Source organism: Aphis gossypii, unplaced genomic scaffold, assembly GCF_020184175.1.
Source record: "Aphis gossypii isolate Hap1 unplaced genomic scaffold, ASM2018417v2 Contig00215, whole genome shotgun sequence".
In the NCBI taxonomy this organism is placed as follows: domain Eukaryota; kingdom Metazoa; phylum Arthropoda; class Insecta; order Hemiptera; family Aphididae; genus Aphis; species Aphis gossypii.
Genome location: NW_026083030.1, coordinates 82244 through 102454, shown reverse-complemented (window position 1 = coordinate 102454; position 20211 = coordinate 82244). Strand labels below are relative to the sequence as shown.

General features: G+C 32.4%; 2 protein-coding genes across 2 annotated transcripts; both read right to left on the bottom strand.

Moving 5' to 3' along the window:
• Positions 1 to 8940: 8940 nt before the first annotated feature.
• LOC126553359 (uncharacterized) lies at positions 8941 to 10864 on the bottom strand. The gene is made up of 2 exons (XM_050208540.1): positions 10432 to 10864; positions 8941 to 10182 (listed from the first exon to the last, which is right to left on the bottom strand). The coding sequence occupies exons 1-2, from the start codon at positions 10862 to 10864 to the stop codon at positions 9164 to 9166; spliced, it is 1452 nt and encodes a 483-aa protein (XP_050064497.1). The 3' UTR covers positions 8941 to 9163.
• A 540-nt stretch (positions 10865 to 11404) lies between these two features.
• On the bottom strand, positions 11405 to 12655 carry LOC126553352 (uncharacterized). The gene has a single exon (XM_050208533.1). It carries the CDS (start codon positions 12653 to 12655, stop codon positions 11405 to 11407), a length of 1251 nt encoding a protein of 416 aa, XP_050064490.1.
• Positions 12656 to 20211: the final 7556 nt, after the last annotated feature.

Genomic DNA, 20211 nt, shown 5'->3' with positions numbered 1-20211 from the left:
ATGGCCCCTGGGTATTTGGTTTAAAAAATGGAAACGATTGCCGTTATTTTTATGTTCATCGACGCGATCGAGAAACACTTTTACCAATAATAGAACGTGAATGCGAAGCAGGATCAGAAATTCATTCTGATGAATGGGCTACTTATAGGTGTCTCACAAGCCGTGGATTTGTACACAAGACGGTAAATCACCAAACGTCTTATGTCGATGCAAATACAGGAGCTCACACTCAAAACATTGAGAGGTCATGGTTGGACGCAAAAATTAAATTATTAAAGAAAATGAGAGGTGTTCCTTTACATCATTTGCAGTCCCATCTTGATCAATATTGCTGGCGACTTTACCGTCAAGACAGGCCGGATCTTTTCCTCGCCATGCTAGAAGATATCCATAACGTGAATGAAAGCCAATAATAAAAAAAATAATAATGACGACGTATGTAGAGCGGAAAATAACTAATTTGTATACACTTATTTATATTTTATATTACTTTTATAATTATTTAACTAATTTTTATATATTTATATTCTATAATACTTTTATTATGACGTTTTTGAAAATTATGAAAATAAAATAATAACTAATTAAAATCGACCTGTAGAGCGCATACCGAATCAGAAACTTGGTTGTAGAGCGCATACCGAACCAGCACCAAATAAACTTTAATATCATCACATTATATTACAAATTACAGTCTTTGTGTTTCTTTAATTTAATATGTATGCATTGTAGTAAATAAGTAGTTAAATATTTAAAAATTCAAATTTAGTATTAGATTATAAAAATATAAATCATAAAACAAATTGGTAAAAGTATAGCAATTTATAGTATTATAGTTTTCTAAATTATAAACATTTAATATATCTGTGGTTATTGTTAAACTAAATTGCTTTTTTCTTCTTCTGATCATTTGTATATGGTAATTTGTCATAAAATGGATAGTGATCTTTTTCTATAATTGGTTTTAATGATTGTAAATCATCATATTTTCCTTTAGTTATAGGTAATGGACTATTATATAAAGGTATAAGCTCACTTGAGTTTGAGTTTGATCTAGATGGACGATTACAGTTTGATATTTCAGTTAAACATTCCCAATCATTAGCATTTCCACAGTTATCTGTAAAGTCAGTCTTGAAAAATATATTCCCTTTTGTACAATACAAAATTCTACATAAATCTGTAACAACCCTGTCACCTACTTTTTTACCAGGACGTAAGGAATTCAGTGTGCATATTTTATCATAGTTAAAAAAAAATCAAAATTTAGTACTTTAATATTATATGGTTGTTTTGGTCTGGCAAGTCTCATTCTAGCAATATAATCGGAAGGAGAATAAATTGGAGGTTTAAAAATCTTCTCTAATGTTGAGTGAACACTATCCATCATTGTATGGCCTTTAGTTAAATATAATTGCTCTATCGTTAATTTTTTTTTTTAGCAACCATACTAAGAGCTGAAGACAATGTTTTATTTCGATTTTGATAATTGCAGCCATCAGATATTAAGGTTACTTCTTTGACATCAGTAGATAAATTTGATATATAATATATAATACACGATGTAAATTCATTTGCTGTTACATGTCCATTGCTTTCATGCCATACATAAAGAGTAACATCATGATCATGTAATCTATAAATAGTGAAATTGTGAACTTGCAATTTTTGTTTATAGTACATTGCTGATGCATTAGTAAGTGGACATAAAAGTACACTTTCCAAGTCCATTGTAACAACAATTTTGGTATTACTAGCCAAACTTTTTTGACGGTTTTTTTCTTCTCGAGCTAAAGTTTTCCTTTCTAAATGAGCATTATACTCATTTTCCTCAATAGTACCATTTTTATGACCACAGTAAACATCACACTGATCTTTCCTTGGTTTATGAATTGATATTTTTTCTGATTTTAATGTGTTTAGAAATAAAGTTTTTGAAGCTGATAATAACCCTTGTTCTATAATCCAAGCACTGTATACTCTAAACATATCTGATAATGAAAAAAAAGTTTACTCTATATATATTTTGGAGGTTGATTTCCTACAATAGTGGCTAGGAACCTTAGGCAATAATTCAAGACATTCCTTAATTTTTATTACACTCTCAATTTTTTTCATTTTTCTTGGTGCTGTTAATAATTCAGAATTTTTAGTACTTTGAGAATTACTTTTTTTACTATCAGGTAACTCATCAGCTTCTGTTTCCGAATCAGTTACTAGTTCATATGATTTTGTACAACGTTTAAAGCTGTCTTCACCCAGACAAAGTGTACTTAAAAAAAAAAATGTCTGCAGACTTTTCTTTTTTCTATACCCAAAGGTAATGAAATATTTTTACTCTCCTTTTTTTTAGTATCTTATTCTTTTTTAATTTTCTTCTTCTTACAATTTTTCTTGTCTGCACTAGACCTCTGACATAACCTTTTTTTTCGTCCCAAGTCTTAAATGACCAGAACTGTTTAAATAAACGCTTTCTGTCCTCTTCAGAAAAAAGTCCACACATAAAAGTGTTTTTTGTTTTTTGAACTTTTTCAAAATGTTTGCACCTATACTCCGCGCCACGAGATAAGGAACCCGTTAACGGCAGCTAGCGTTACTAGGCTCCGTTTCCCCCACTTTGTCCTCTACAGTTCGAGCTGTGGCGTGCATATATGCGCGGAGTCGGTTGCTATTTGTCGGGACACGGGTTCCTTCTCTCGTGGCGCGGAGTATCGGTTTTATTTCTCGACCATCAATTACACACTTTTTAGTTAGCTTTCCATCAACTAATTTATAACTAATATAAGATGTCCCAGTGACTCTATTCTTTGTTTGTAGTTTTTTAGAATTACGAAAAAATTGTATTAAATTGTCATTATTACCTTCCAATTATGTATTATTCAAAATAATATCAGAAATATTAGTTGGTTCAAATACACTACTATCATTATTTATGACAATCTCATCAAAAGTGTCAGGAAAAGCATTTTGCTCAATACCTCTATTCTCTTCATTTAAATTAACTTCTTTTAAAAAACTATTACAATCATTGGTAATGGTTTCTTCAAATACAATATCGAAATCGTTAATGTCAACACCATTTAGATTATCTTTGTTTAAATTTACATCTGGTCTAATTTGATTAATAGCATTTAAATCAACTTCAACGTTATCATCATTTAGATTCCAGTTTTCTAAATAGCTATCATTAGTATAATAACATTTTAATACTTCATTACTTACAGTAGGTTTTTTTGTGGATTTGGTTAATGGTGTATAACTTTTGTTAGCTAAAGCTAACAATTTATGACTACGTTTCATGATCTAAAAAAATATTACATCAACATTTAATACATAAAAATGAATTAAAATAATATAAAATACAAGTACCTTTAGATTGTTGGTGTTCTTTTAAGACCAAACACGTGTTCAAGTATAAAAACTTATAATTTAACAAATTAAAAAAAGTTATAACTATTATGTGATAACTGATAATACTCTCAAATGCATATTTCCCAAACAAAATGTTTAATATATATGAATGATAAAACCTCCTATGTGTTGTCAAAAATATTCTTGGCACATAGGAGGTTTTTTTAAATCATTTCAAAATAACCAACACGTAGGAGATTAAGTTAATCATTTTTCATTTATTTTGCCATGAACGTAGCTTATCAGAGTTTTTATCATATTGTAGCATATTTTTTTTTGAATCCAGGAGAATCAATATCTCAAAAACGTACATTTTGCACATAGGAGATTTGTTCCTGTCAACGACGACACATTGCGTCATATAAAGTTGCCGAAATAATTGTTAAAAATTTAAAACCACACACCATAGCAGAGAGTTTAATTTTACCAGCATGTTCAGAAATAGTTAAAAAAATTTTTGGCGATGACGCAAAAAATGAAATTATGAAAATTTCGCATTCAGACGACACTATAAAAAATAGAATTATACATATATCAGATGATATTGAAAAAACAGTTTTTAATAAACTTTCCAAATCATATTTTGCTTTACAAATTGACGAGTTAACTGATATCAGTGGTATAGTTCACGTACTAGGATTTGTTCGTTTCATTAATGAAAACAAAATAGTAAATCAATTTTTATGTTGCAGACAACTTACAGAACGCACAACAGGACAGAATGTTTTTGACTCTATTTCATCATATTTATATAAATTTAATCTAACATGGGACCAATGTGTAGGAATCTGTACCGACGGTGATCTTTCTATGGTTGGTTCTATTAAAGGGTTTATCACTTTTGCGAAGAATAAAAATCCTTATATCATATTGACACACTGTTTTTTACACCGAGAATCACTTATTTCGAAAACATTACCAATAACATTAAAACCAATATTAGACCAAGTTGTAAATATGGTAAACTATATAAAATCACGACCCTTAAAAACGCGGCTTTTTAAAAAGATGTGTGCATCTATGGACGCTCAATATGAAAGTTTACTTTTTCATAGTGAAGTAAGATGGGTTATCGCGAGGTAAAGTGCTAAATCGAGTTTTGGAACTAAAAGATGAACTTTTAATGGTTTTTCAAAACCAAAAGAACGATATTTTTAATAATTTTCTGACAAATGATAATTGGTGTACTAAATTGGTATATTTAGCCGATATTTTCAATTATTTAAATACTGTAAATACTAGTATGCAAGGTAAAAATGAAAATATTTTAACATCCACGGATAAACTATCCGCATTTTAAAAAAAAATATCCTTTTGGAGAACGCGTATAGTTCAAAAAAAGACGGTAGACATGTTTCCTTCGGTCCAAAATAATATCAATGAAATTATTCCAATTATAACACAACATTTAGAATTATTAGAAGAAAAAATTACGAAATATTTTCCCGCATTTAATATTGAAAAATATGACTGGATACGAAATCCATTTTCTTCGACCAATGCATTAATTTATGAGTTCACATTACAAGAAGAGGAGGAATTTATTACGTTATCAACAGATCGTACTCTCAAAATTAAATTTTCCGAAATAACAATTGAAGAATTTTGGATTTTTATTCAAACAGAGTTTAAAAATATTTCTGAAAAAGCAATTATAATTTTATTACAATTTTCAACATCATACTTATGCGAACATGGATTTTCAACTTTAACAAACATTAAGACCAAGAAACGTGAACGGCTAACTAATATAGAAGAAGAAATGAGAGTAGCACTTTCACATATAAGACCAAACATTGAAAATATATGCAACAGTCACCAGGCCCAAATATCACATTAAATAATCTAAAAATGTCTTTAAAAATTATATTTATTTTATATCATTTACCTATTTTTATTATAATAATATGTAATAATTGGCGATTGTAACATTGACTTAATGCTCGTATAATTATAAATGTAATTTTATTAAAAAAAAAAAAAAAATGTTAAGAATGTTTTATTTTACATCTTTACGACTTAGTGCTCCGCAAAAAAACTTAAAAAATTATAAATTTTCCGTGGTTCTAAAAAGGTTAAGAACCACTGATTTAGAGAAATACCCATAGTTAGAGTACTCGATAATTAAAAATGGATTGTTTTGCAAATTCTTTGTATTGTTCCTGACTTCGTCCCAAGGTGGTATGCATGGAACACAACTGTTGAAGGCTTTGGTAACTGAACCCTTACAAAAATATGCAAAACTGTTGGGTAAAGATGGGTTGTTGAATTCACATAATATATCACTCTATCACAAGAATGTTGTACAACTAGTAATTGATTTTCAAATTACATACTTGAAAACAGATCTTGTTTGCGACCAATAATTGAAAGATTAATATTTTTGGGTCGGCAAAATATACCATTACGGGGACATCGAGATGATGGTAAAGAAATGTTTCAAGAACAGGAAGCATCAGTCATAAATAATGGTAATTTTAAAGAACTATTAAAATTTAAAATTGACTTTGGTGATCGTACACTTGAAAATTATTTAAAAACATCTAATGGCGGCTCAACATATACAAGTAAATGCGTACAAAATTAATTGATTGAATGTTGCAGACAAGAAATTGTAAATAGTATTATGTTAGAAGTTAAGGAAGCCAAATATTATGGTATAGTTTTTGATGAAACCACTGATGTATCAAATGCCTCACAAATTACTTCAAATATTCGATACATTTTAAATAACTAAGTTAATGAAAAGTTTATTGGATTTATAGATTGTAACAAATAAATATTTGACAAGAAAAAAGAACAACAGTATGACGATGATCTGTTTAATACAGATGAAGATGAAGATGACATTGTTAATAATGATCAGAAATTTGAGACAAAAATTACTGGAGAACTTTTAGGAGACACAGTAGTAAATATATTAAAAGATTATGAGTTTGATTTTGACAAATGTATTGATATAGGAACAGACGGATGTTCTTCAGTGATGGTGTCTACAGCTCGAGGGGCGGTCCAACAAATACAAAAGTACGCAAAATATGCTATTCACTGTCCGTGCACAAACCATGCTTTAAATCTTAGTATATCAAAATCATCTATTGTTCAACTTATTCGCAATTATATTGGTGTTATGAAAGAAGTTATCTCATTTTTTCACATATCTGCTAAACGCAATTATGTGCTTAAAAAACATTTACAACATCGAACAACTCTGATTGGATTGTGTGAAACAAGATGGAATGAAAAACACGATAGTGTCTTGTAATTCAAGACTTCAATAAGAGAAATAATAGATGCTTTAATTGACAGTATTTCTTCTACTAAATCAAATATACTTGTATCTGCAATTTGTAATTGTGATTTCATTTTTTCAATAGTTGCATTATCTAGTGCATTAAGCATAACATCTCCCATTAGTAAACTACTACTAATGAAGATGTTTCTACAGCATCTAAGTATATTAATGACAAAATTTATACTTTGAAAAAATATAGAAAAGGCTGTGAAGAAAGTTTTAAAGGCATTTTTAAAGTGTGTGAAATTATTTTAAATGATCTTAACATAAAAATAAAATTACCCAGACTGGTTGGAAAACAAAAGGATAGAAGCTACCCAACAAATCCTCAAAGTCCTGAAGTTTACTACCGGATCAATTTATATATTCCTTTATTAGACTGCATTTTGCAAGACATGAGTTCTCGATTTACGAAAAAAGAAAACAAAAATTTGTTTACATTAATGCAACTGATACCAAGTAATTTAGTGAAAGAAAATAATGACACAGTACTTAGGACTATATTGCAAAGAAGTACTAGAAATAACTATGAAGAATCCTATTTTTAGAGACGTGACAAAAGAAGCTATTAATTCTGAACTTGATATTTGGTGTACAAAATGGCAAAGACATAAATTAGAAGGTAATGATTTTTTAATTATTTCTAAGGCATGTATTTGTTATTTTTTTTTTCAGCAAAAAATGTTCCTGAAAATTCTTTGGGAGTCTTAGATGAGTGTCATGAAATAGTTTTTCCTATTATTAGGACTATATTTATAATAATATGTGATTTGCCTATTAGTGTTAATTCGGCTGAGCGCAGTTTTTCTACTCTAAAGAGGTATTAAACATTAGAAATTTAGATAATAATTTATTTAATTATGGTGTGGTTATATTCTTTCAAAACAGTAAACACTATTTTCTTCAAAGCTGAATGTTTGTACCAACGAGCCTTTTGACAAGGTTGTCGTATGATACACAGTCCTCAGGAACCTGATGAGTATAACCACCAAATCACTAATCACCCAATCACGGGCGAAGCTGTGACGGGTCGGCTAGTAATAAATATAATAATAATGTTATAACGTTATAGAATATATATTATAACAATAACAACTAAGTATATATATATAAGGGAGGGAAGGAAACGGGGAACACCGTTCACACTAAATTCTCCGTGAGCAACAGGATTCTTGAGTAGAACTGAATATTGACCGGAACTGGACGAACAATTTGTCTGAGCTGACTCACACAAACTACGTGTGTAATGGAGATCACCAAAGTGCGTACACCAGTACGTACGCAACGACCATGCGAAGACCAGGAGCACGGCTGAACAGACTATAACGTGAACGTTACGGCGCAAATTGCACATTAGCAGCAATCAATAATGGCAACTATTATAACCGCACAACAACGGTGTAAGATCGAGAGCAAGAAGAACGCGTAATTACATAGATCAGAGCGGAGCCGCACGTAAAAGGCGACGGTAACGAACAACAGGCAAAAAAACACGTTGGCGATGGCGTCGGCGTCATTTTACCGGATCAGGGTGACGGGCGCATCAGTGTCGCCAACTTCGTGTCTGACCGAACGTGGTCATCGAGCAGACTGTACAGTACCCGGGACAGGTTAAACTGTACGAAAGGATCGAACACTGGGTATTAATCAGATAATAAGTTTAAGTTAAGTTAATTTTAACTTTTTAATTTAACTTCCCAATTAAAATTGTATGTTAACTTAATTGATGTATTCAAAGCTTAATATATTAATTTAGTTGTTAAATTAATTTAAAAAAAAAAATTGATTTAGTTATCTGAGTTAAAAAATATTATTAACTTGCCCAGCCTTCATTTTATATAAGAAAATTTCAAAGCTTATATAAGTTGATAAAAATCTTTTGATGATCAATCATTATGATGCATAAAAATTACATCTTAAAAGCCAAATTTTAAGTTTTCTTGAGTTCTGTTCCATGGTTTTTAACATTGAACAGAATATTTAACTGAATATTTTTGTCTATTGCTTTGCTTGCTATGCTTTTATAGAGTAAAAACATGGTTACGATCAAGAATGGGGCACACCAGACGAATCGCGGAAAAAAAAGTCCCGGTAAAAAAAGTCCCACACTAGGAAAAAAAAGTCCCGATAAATATATAAATACATAAAAGTCATATAATATCATAAAAAATGTTAATTACTTACTTAAATCACATATTAAAATATAGTTTAATTTAATTTAATACAAAGTCCCGGTAAAAATGAATGAAAATATATCAAAATTTAAGTATAAATAATAAATATGGTAAAATTGTATTGAAAAATACATTAAAGTCACATAAAAAGTCATATAATAAAATAATAAAATGTAATACAGTAATAAATAGTCAATAATAAATAAGTCAAATAGTCAATAATAAATACATTTAAGGTACCTATATAATTATAATAATAATGCTATAAAATGTAATATTATAATTAGGTACACCTCTTCCTTATATTATGGCTTACAGCTGTTAAGAAATCTAATACACCGATATTGCCTGCTTGTATTTGTATACATAAATTTTGCAGACGTTTTTCTACTGTCCGAGTTTGCCCTAGTTTTTTAACAGTTTTCGAATCTCCTACAGCATCTAAAGCTAATTTTGCTTCATCTGCGGAAATTTCCATTTTTATTTTTTTAATTAATTTCCAAATAGTTGGATGCTTATGTCCACAAAGTTTTGAAAATCGGTTATTCCATCCTTCTGTCATATTATTAGTTCGATGCCCCCCTACTAAAGTGGCATTATGTACATTCCACGAGGAAGGTGAAAATATAGGTGGAATTTTTCGAAAATGCAAGGTAGAAGCTGAACCTACACGCCTATAGGTACCATTTACATAATAAGAATCAAAATAAGTTAAAAGATCTTCTGCATCTGGAGGCATTATTTCTTTTAGACATGTCATTCCGTCCAGTACTTTATCCTGTGGTAGGAAAGCTAAACCATCTATCATGCCGCAATATTTTAGAAAATTATTATCTTCTTTATAAATACCAGACAAACCAAGTTTCTGAATTTTTCTATGTGTCGATTGACACAAATGATAAAAACATCCGTTAATCGTAATATGAGTTCCAAAAATATTTTTTGCAGCATTTATGACTGCTAATTCAAAATCTAAATGTAAAAATTTCGGATCTGGGTACAAGTCATGATCTTGACATTCTTTTAATAAAATACTAAATATTTTTTCATATGTAGATTGACTTTTTTTCTGCAGAATGCAGTATACTGATGTCACAAATACGGAATTTATTTGTACACGAATGACGTATAATTGTTTGAAAAATTCCGGGGCGAGGCCAAAATTACCGTCGACGAACCAGGTATCAGATTTGGCCAATAAAGACAAATAATTATCAGTGGCGAACATTAAAATTCTATCATCAGAATTTGGGCCATTGTCATACAGCAAAAATCTTTGATTTCCATATTCCCGATACTCTCCTAGAAAATTAAAAAAAAAATATATGTGTAAAAAATAAAATATATTTTTAATGACTTAAAATTATGTGAAAAATATTAAATTAAATACAATTTTATAAAATAATCAACTGGAGAGTATCTAGGTTAAGACATTAAGATACGTTTAGTATAATTTTTAGTATAATAATTCATTCAACGTAGGTAGGTAGGTACTTAATTTAAATAAAAATAAATTAAAAATTACTTTTAAAAATTTACAATATTATTTACCTTCAATAATTATTTCGTTTCTACAAGTAGGTTTAGGTGGATCATTACATCTGTGGTTTCTGATTGTTCTTTTTAGATACTCTTCTTTTGGCAGTTCAGCGAGTATACTTCGGGGTACGTTTGATACCACTTCCGCGAAAATTTGAGCAGGTAAATCGTTAGTTAATTTAGCTTTTTCCACCATTAGATTTTTTATTTTAGTCACAGAAATAAAATTTTCATTTGATTCATGCACATGATCGTTATTTACAGAAATCAAAGTTGGCTTAGTTATGTTTAAATCAGTTTTTAAAAAACATGGACACTTCATAGAGCTGTTTTTTGAACACCTCCAACGAAGAAAATCAGAGCATTCTTTGTGGAAATTGTACAAAAATCCCTTATGCGCAATTTGAGGGTATTTTTTATTAGAATTAATTAACTTCAACTCCATTTTTTAATTTTAAACTTGTTATAAACTGCGAAATATATAAAATTTAAAAACAAACGTATAAACGATACGATACGATATGTCGATATTATAGTCCGTTTAAAATAAGAAACGTAGACGGCGGCCGACTACTGCGCATGGGCGTGGCCTCACTACAAATGTCGAGCTTTGACACTGTCGCCAACGAAAGCGTCTCCTCATTCTATTGTTGACCAGTGACGCGAACAAATAACTTAAAATGCATTGTTTCCTATTTTGTCGCATTCGGTGCGGAACCGGTACGGCGGCGCTGCGTTGGGCCGTATTTACCGTACGTCAGCGCAGCATACAACCTTTTTATTATTATTATGAAACCATTTTTTTAAACTAAATTTTTTTAAATTTTTTTTTTTTTTTCGTGTTATTACCAGGTATATTACGTAAAAACGTAAAATAAAAACACAAATTTAAACATTATAATTATTTATTACAAGACATAAAAAGATAAACAGAAATTAAAAAAAATAGTCAATCATAAAAAAAATATAAAACATAAAAAATTAATTAATCATAATCAGAATCAGTGTCTCCCGTTATTGTTAAAACACAAGGTTCCATTTGATCAATCAATTCGTCCATGATATCGTCGACTTTCCAAATTTTCTCTTCTTCTTCGATAACATGTTTGATGAAATTTTGCCAATTTTCTGATGTCACCCTTTCAATTGCCGTATGAAGAAGTTGGCGAACATCGTCGATCTTAAACGATGTGTTTTCGCGTTTCGCGTAACCTTTTACCATAGCCCATGCCAATTCAATTGGATTAAATTCGCAATAATAGGGTGGTAATCGGAGTACGGTGTGACCTGCGTCTTCTGCAATTTTATCGATTACGTAAGATTTATTTTGTGGTATTTCACGTACTTTGGCCATCAGTTCATGCTTCAAAAATGGTCTGTCAAGAATAACACCTTTTGATTGAAGCCACTCCGATAATTGGGCTTTATTCCAACGCGTACTTGGATATTTTTCCAATTTGACGGAATGGTATGGTGCGTTGTCCATTACAATAATGGCATTAGGTTCAAGTCGAGGTAGAATAGCCTCAAACCATTCCTTGAAATTATCACCATTCATCTCATCATGATAATCGGCGCTATTTTTTTTTGATTCGAAGCATAATAATCCACCTGGCAAAAAACCTTTGTCCGAACCAATATGGAGTATTATGAGCTGCTTGCCCTTGCCAGTTGGGTTGGTCGACCCGGTCGTTAGTCTTTTGTTGAACTCATCGTGTTTGGAAAGAACAGTATTGTCCTTCCACACGCGGTCCACACAATCACCAGCATTCAACCACGTCTCGTCCAAATAATAAATTTGTCGACCTTCCTGACGATACTTACGAATATTGTACAAATAGTTGCGGCGCCAAACAATCAAATCTTTCCTCTCCGTTAGCACACTGCACCTTTTTCTTTTTTCGAACACGAAATCCAATTTCTTGATGGTACTGTACAAAGTAGATCGTTTGAAATTAGGCAGCGATGGATCTTCGTTTACTGCAATTAATATTTTGTCGATCGTAGGTAATTCACGACGCAACCAAAATGAATGAATTTTTTGCCGTAATCCATTGCGATCCAGATCATCAATTTTGTCGAAAAGAGACTGCTTAACACGCTTTTTGTTGGGAGATGAAACCGTATTTGTACGTCTGTACTCAGCGATAGTCTTACTAATTGTTTCACGACCTAAACCCAAGGCCTTTGACAAATCAGTAACAAGATCTTCGTACTTGATGTCCGGCGATTTCATCAAAATATCTTTGTACAAATTTATGACCATTATTTTTTGACGGCTGTATATATACTGTAAAAAAAAATTATTAACCTATATGAACAACTGGTGTATAATAATTATTTAATAAGCAAAATAACACATAAGACAATTATTATTATTTATGTAATATACATCGACGAAGAATATAAAATATGAAAAATGTTTTACTTACTTTTCCTTTTGGATTTTTTTTTTTTGGAGAAATAGTAGACAATTTATCTGGATCAGAAATATCACCCAAATCGTTCATGATGACAAAAAAATGTAGAAATAAAATTGTGAACACACGTTACGCTAAGAACAGTCGGAACACAATGACACCGAATTCCGAATTTGACCTAATTCTACAGACTACAACGAACGACAACGGTCGTATGTCAGCGGTCGCCGTCGGTAAAATAGAAGCACGGTGGGGGAAACATCTGTCCGCCGCCGTCGAAAACTGGTCGCCGCCGTCTACGTTTCTTATTTCAAACGGACTATATATGATATAATCTAAAAGACTGACAACAGTCTCATTATTACCTATGTCCTATATCATGACTGTGTCTGATGTTCGGAAATGGGGAATTTTCTAGTGTACAAATTAATATAGGTAGATAACAAATTTATTTTATTTTATACCTTCCTATACAACACACACTACAACAAGTACAAAGTACAACTGTACAACTGCAGTATAAGAATAAGTATTTTGGTAAATTTTCCAATAAACTTTTTTTTCTATTATTTATTACTTATTATGGTATATGACAAATATATAATATGTACAAGCATTTTATTCATTACACTTACACACTAAAATACGAAGCACAACTGACTTTTTTTTTCGGGACTTTTTTTTCCTAGTGTGGGACTTTTTTTACCGGGACTTTTTTTTCCGATTACCCACCAGACTTAGTGGTTTAGCATTACTCCATATTCACAGAGATATTACGGTAAATCATGAAAATGTTATTTCCCGAATTACAAAACAAAAAAATCGAAAAAGGACTTTTATTTGTATATATAAAATTATTACATGAAATAATTTTTTTTATGACTTCTATTTTTGAGTACTTATTGTATTATTTAATGTGAAAAATATTCCTCCCCCCCATCGTGAAATTGGTCAAGGACCGCCACTGAGTTCCGAGCAAGCATCGTGATATGGAAAAACCAAAATAACTTATTATAAATAAAAATATACTTATAATATTATTAGGCCAATTATATTCCCATACACGCACCCGTATCATACGTATTACCATTGAGTATAGATAGTATACTATCTATACTCAATGGTATTACGTATATGTTCGAGCGATGTATATGAGGAGATTGTTTATGTACGGAATTTGTTAAATGTTATGTTTCCTTTTTTATTTTGACCATCTTTGTTGTTATAAATGCTGGGTGAACTTTTATATACTGCAACTTTTATAACATTCTATAAATATAGCCAAAAACAAATAACTATTTTATTAAATAAATAAAGAAAGAAAGAAAGAAAGAATAATTGTATAGGATTAAAATGTTATAAGATAATTAAGAATGTTTATGTACGGAATTGTTAAAAATATAATTTTTACCTTTATCACTTTAAGTTTCTTAACTTCCTAGTTTATTTGGATAAGTTTCATCATCATCTATTTGACCTTTTTTTTTTTTTTTGTGTCGGCACCGATCGACAAGGGTGCACTGTTTGCTTTCGCGTCACACTCCTTACCCCTGTCGACCATCATTTTTTGATCAAAAACATACATCGCATATTGGGATGTGGTGAGCAAATCTCCCACTCACAGTCCCTTACAAAATAGTATCACATTAATTACATACAATAGGGCTCTACCCCTGTAACTGCGCTCTTCGAGCCACAATACAATTACATTATCTAATCTAAAGCTGCTGCCGCTGCTGACTGCACTGCCCTCTCGTCAACCTCCTTCCTGGTCATGACTCTTGTAATGAACTTGACGACTCTGTCCCATTTTTTCTTCGACTGTAGCATGCACTCCATCATCCTTTCCGGGGTTAGGCCACTTCCAAGATGCGCCTTTCCTACCACCACCTGTCACATCCGATGAACGTATGTTCGGCGTCATCGTTTGGGTGATCGCAGTACATACACACCGCGTTATCCCTCTTCTTGAACCGCAGTAGATACTCGTTGAAGCATCCATGCCCCGTCAAAAACTGAGTGACATGGTAGCTAAGTTGACCCCATCTCCTGTTCTTCCAAACATCGATTCGGGGTATTAGCCTGCGTGTCCAACTCCCTGTACTGTTCCGGTCCCATTCCGCTTGCCAAATATTAATTGCTCTACCTCTCTCTTCTATTTTTGCCTCTGCTAGATCTTTACCGTCTCTCCTTGCCTGTTCGACCTCTGATCTTTCCACTGCGAGTAAATGGATGGGTATTATGCCTGTTATCACCATTATGGCCACGTTCGACACTGTGCAGTACGCACTCGCGACCTTCAAAGCCATCTTTCTCTGCGGAGAAGATAAGTTTGTTCCGGTTAACCTGGTGCTGAAGTGCATCACACCAGATCGGTGCCGCATACAGTAATTGCGAATGAACAACCGTTGTAAACAATTTCCTCTTTGCAGCAGAGGGTCCTCCGACGTTAGACATAAGTCGAGAAAGTGCCGTAGCTGTTCTCATGCCCTTATCACTGGCCACCTCTATATGCTTCCTGAAGCCCAGCACAGAGCTGAGCTGCACCCCGAGATATCTCACGTCGTCAGAAAGTGATATAACCGTGTCGCCAATTTTGAACGACGGCTTATCGTAACCTCGCTTCGTAGTCAGCATTATTGCAACGGACTTGCTGCTTGATAGCAACAAACCTTGTTCTTCCATCCAGGCTGAAACCAGTTGTAAGGAGTCGTTCATGGCTTTCTCCAACAACCAGGTAGTATGCCCCGTTGCAACCACCGCCGCATCATCTGCAAAGCACACAATATGTACACCGTCCGGTAGTTTAAGTTGCATCAAGCCATCGTAGAATATATTCCAGAGTAATGGTCCGATGACCGAGCCCTGAGGTACACCGGTAGTCACCAAACGCCGTCCGCTATCCGTAATGATGCTCCGTCCATCGAAATACGACCTGATCATGGCTATGAGATAGGCTGGGAACCTTTTATGTATGAGAGCAGCATCAATCTTCTCCCACGGTGCGGAGTTGAATGCATTAGCGACATCAAGCGAAGCAAGTGCACAAAGTTTGCGATTGTACAATTGACCACTACCAACTCTGTTAACTATATTCATGACTGCCTCAATCGCCTGTGTGGTGGATCTACTTCTCATAAATCCGAACTGGTGCTCCGAAATGCCATCCGGTTGTTCCAGCAGGTACCGTGATATCCTCGCTTTTAGTAACCTCTCAAACAGCTTCCCAATGGAGTTAATGAGGCACAACGGCCTATATGACGATGGTTGGTCAAGTGGTTTATCGCCTTTTCGGAGCAGAACCAAAGTTGCTATTTTCCAACTTTCGAAGAATACTCCTGTCTTAATACACTCATCGAATGTATTGTAATGATAGCCACATATAACGCTATGGTGGTGGCATCATTATAGTCCCTTGCATGTACATAGTCGCACATGTGTCCAGTAATACGTTCACTCGATAGTGAACATATGTGGTCAGACACTGTTATGTCCTTTGACCATTGTATAGTTTTATTACACCATCGGCCAAAGGAGACACCCATCAACCATCGGGCTCTGGGGCGCGACATCACTCTCCCTGCGTGCGCCTTTGGTGATGGACATACGTTTAGAGCCAATTCATGTAAAATAAATGCTTATTCGTGTCTTAATTTAAAAACAATAAACCTATTACTTAATTCAATGTAAGTGTTATGTCATTTGTGTTTTATTTTAATTGATATTATATTTGAGTGAGTTAACATCACACCTATCCACTTTTTCTACACTGGGTGCATTCAATTGCTGTTAAGTCTACAGTCAGACAAGGGTAAGTCAATTTACTTCATAATATAAATCCTTATATATGTATCTGCATATGTGTGCAGATATATACATAAGAGGGTGGTAAACCATTTTTGATTTACTACAAGTGGCGCCCAACTCGTGGCTCGTAACACGAAATAAATATAAAATATTAATTAATTTATAAATTAAAGTTTAAAAAAAAAAAATAAATAAATAAATAAAAACAATAATAAATAAATAAATAAAAAATAATATTAACAAATACCTAATAAATTTAAAATAAAATTTAAAAAAAAAATTAATGAGTAAAAATCTAATTTCTTTAAAAAACAACAAATGAACAACGAAAATAAAAACTCGGAAAAATCTGAAAATAATTTAAACCCATCAACATTCTCTTCACAAGATATCAGTAAATTATTAAAACCTCAATTAATAGCTGAACTCACCAAACGAAACCTAATTACTACAGGTACGGTTCCCGAATTAAAAAATAGACTAACACAATACCTTAACGGAGAAACGACACCAAACGATTTTATCAATACCTTTAACGCAAACAAAATGGACAACACAAAAAAACCATATTATAAACCTAATACATTTTCTGGTCTAATTTCTGAAAATATTGACACGTTCATTCAAAAATATAACAGAGCAGCTAGCATAAACGGGTGGTCTGATGAAGAGAAAATAAAATTTTTACCTCTATATTTAGAAGGTCCTGCCTTAACATTCTATGATAATAATGAATCAAATTTAATTAACGACATAAAATGGGCTGATTTAGAAAATATACTATTAAGCGAATTCAAACCCACTGCACAAATAGATATGTTAAAATTACTGTTACAAAAACGAAAACAACTAGATGACGAACAAACTATAATTATGTCAATGAAATAGAATCTTTATGCAAAAGAATAAATCCCACTATGCTCGAATCAGAAATAATACATACAGTTATAAAGGGTCTTAAACCAAATATTATTAGACAAAAAGGTATTATGGAAAATAATACTCTTAAACAATTAAAAGACAATTTAAGAAAATTGATTTAATCGAATTTATGGTGACAGGAGAGTTAGATCAATCGCAGACAGAAATAAAAAATTCAATTGTTTATGACCAAATAAATAAAATAACGGAAAAATTCAATGAACAATTAAAAATTTTCAATGAAAATAATGAAAAACTAAACAAAAAAATTGAAAATCTGTTAGAGAATAAAAATTCAAACACAAACAAAAACACATTTTTTAGAAATCCCAACCTCGTGAAACAAAACCATTTTCTTAATCAGAATTATACAAATAATAAAATTCAAAATTGTGAAATCTGTTCACTCAACAATCATACACCACAGCTACATGCTTTCGAAACAAAAATAATATTCAACCACAACAATGTAAAGTATGCTTAAAAAACAATCACAGAACAGAAAACTGTTATTTCAATAACAAACCTACTATAACATGCCAAATTTGCGATAAAGCAGGACACTCGGCAAAAACGTGTCGATCTATTAATCAGAATTCAAAAACTAATTTCTAGGTCAAACATTACTGATAGATGTTCACCTTTATCTCCAGAATCCCCAAAATACAAATATAAAAAAAACAATATAACCGAACCACTATATATTAAAGCTACATAAAATAATATTACAATTCCAGTAACAATAGATACAGGAGCAAATATATGTTGCATTAGACATACGTTAATGCCCCCTAATAGTAATTTAAAAAAAGAACCAATTATTTTAACAGGAGCAAACAATAAACCTCTAACTCTTTTCGGATCAATTTTAATTAAACTTAAAATAAATTCCCATGAATTTGAAATTAAAGCATATGTCATAGAAAATTTATCTTGTCACATAATAATTGGAAACAAATTTTTATATCAATACTAGCAGACCCGGCGAACTCCGTTTCGCCACCAGATTCGTTTTATGTAACATTTCGTTTGGTGATTAAAAGATAAAGAAAAAAAATTTTTTTTGTTATATATTTGAAAAGGAAAATATTTATTTCATTTCACAACAGTAATAAATTCATTTCAATTACCTACTAAAATGAAGTGTTATTTAATTGTTTCATTGTAGTGCTCTTTGGTAACCACATTTTTTGTTTTTTGGTCTGACGTTAACACAAACAAAGCGGATGGTTTCCCAACTCGTGAACACGCAACGTATAACTGTCCATGTGAAAAACAATGATTTTCCAAATTTATCCCGCAAACACTAAGCGATTGGCCTTGCGACTTATTAATTGTCATTGCGAACGCAAGGCGAACTGGGAATTGCAATCGTTTGAAGTCAAACGGAAGATCAGTCGGAATCATTGGTATTCGAGGAATACATACATTTTCACCTGCGTACTTTCCGTTAATAATGGTTGCCTCAATTAAATTCGGCATAAGTCTCTTTACCGAAAGTCGAGTACCGTTGCAAAGTCGCGGTGGATTCAAATTACGCAGTATCAAAATAACTGTACCAACTTCAGTTGCAAGTTATGTGGTGGAAATCCTGGTATCTCCAGAGAGTTCAAAAACTCCGTTGGATAATTTACTACATCATCGGGATTTGTTATTGAATCAACGGATTTGTATGTCACCAAATCGCCAGCAATTTTTGATTGAATGGTGAAATTCAGTGCGTGGACATCATTATTCTTTGCTGCAAGAATTGCTCGTTGACTTAACCAAGCATAATTCTTATAATTCTCACTAATGTTTGGGAAAACATTTTCAATAAGAACTAATTGAGTGTCTACAAATCGGCAAAAGTCGTTGGTAAGAGTAATTAATCCAGATGTCGCATCAACTGGGACTTTTCCATTTCCAAGATCTAACAATTGTTTGGAAAATTGTGCAGCACTTTGATCATTTTGAAGTTGAACTCTCATTTAGTGGTTAGCGATAATGTTTTTACGTTATTCCATAAAGGTGATGCCTTTAGGCAAGCATTCAATTCATCTGCAGGCGTTCCACGGGGAACTACTGGCAACGTCTGCCTGAAATCGCCTGCCACAATATCATCAAGCCGCCAAAGATGTTGTTATTTCTCCGAAGATCCTTCAGTGTGAAGTTAAGTGCTTCAAGTGATTTCTTATGTGCCATTGTGCACTCATCCCAAACAATGAGCTTGCATTGCATTAACAATTTTCCCATTGCACTGGATCGGGAAATATTGCACGTTGGAGTATCAATTGTGTTTAAATTGAGTGGCAACTTAAGCGCAGAATGTGCAGTACGACCGCCATCTAGAAGAGTCGCCGCAATTCCAGATGATGCTAACGCCAAAGCTATGTCACATCTTGATCGATTAGTGGCCAAAATCAATGAAATGACAAATGTTTTCCCTGTTCCTCCAGGTGCATCCAGGAAGAATAGACCACCAGTATTATTGTCCACCGCTTGCATTAATGTTTTGTATACTTGTTTTTGCTGTTCATTCAGCAACGGAACATTTTTCTAACGAATTCCTGCAATGTATCAACATTGTATTGCAGCTCTCGATTTAATTCTTGGTTGAATGCATCGTGCATCGATCGATTTGGCGCAATCATTCCTACTTCAA

What these genes read in the sequence shown, in the direction of transcription:
- LOC126553359 (XM_050208540.1), bottom strand. Translation starts at nt 10,864, where the DNA reads ATGGAGTTGAAGTTAATTAATTCTAATAAAAAATACCCTCAAATTGCG. An exon ending in AAACGAAATAATTATTGAAG is followed by an intron (nt 10,183 to 10,431) that starts GTAAATAATATT and finishes TTAATTTTCTAG; the next exon opens with GAGAGTATCGGGAATATGGA.
- LOC126553352 (XM_050208533.1), bottom strand. Translation starts at nt 12,655, where the DNA reads ATGAAATCGCCGGACATCAAGTACGAAGATCTTGTTACTGATTTGTCA.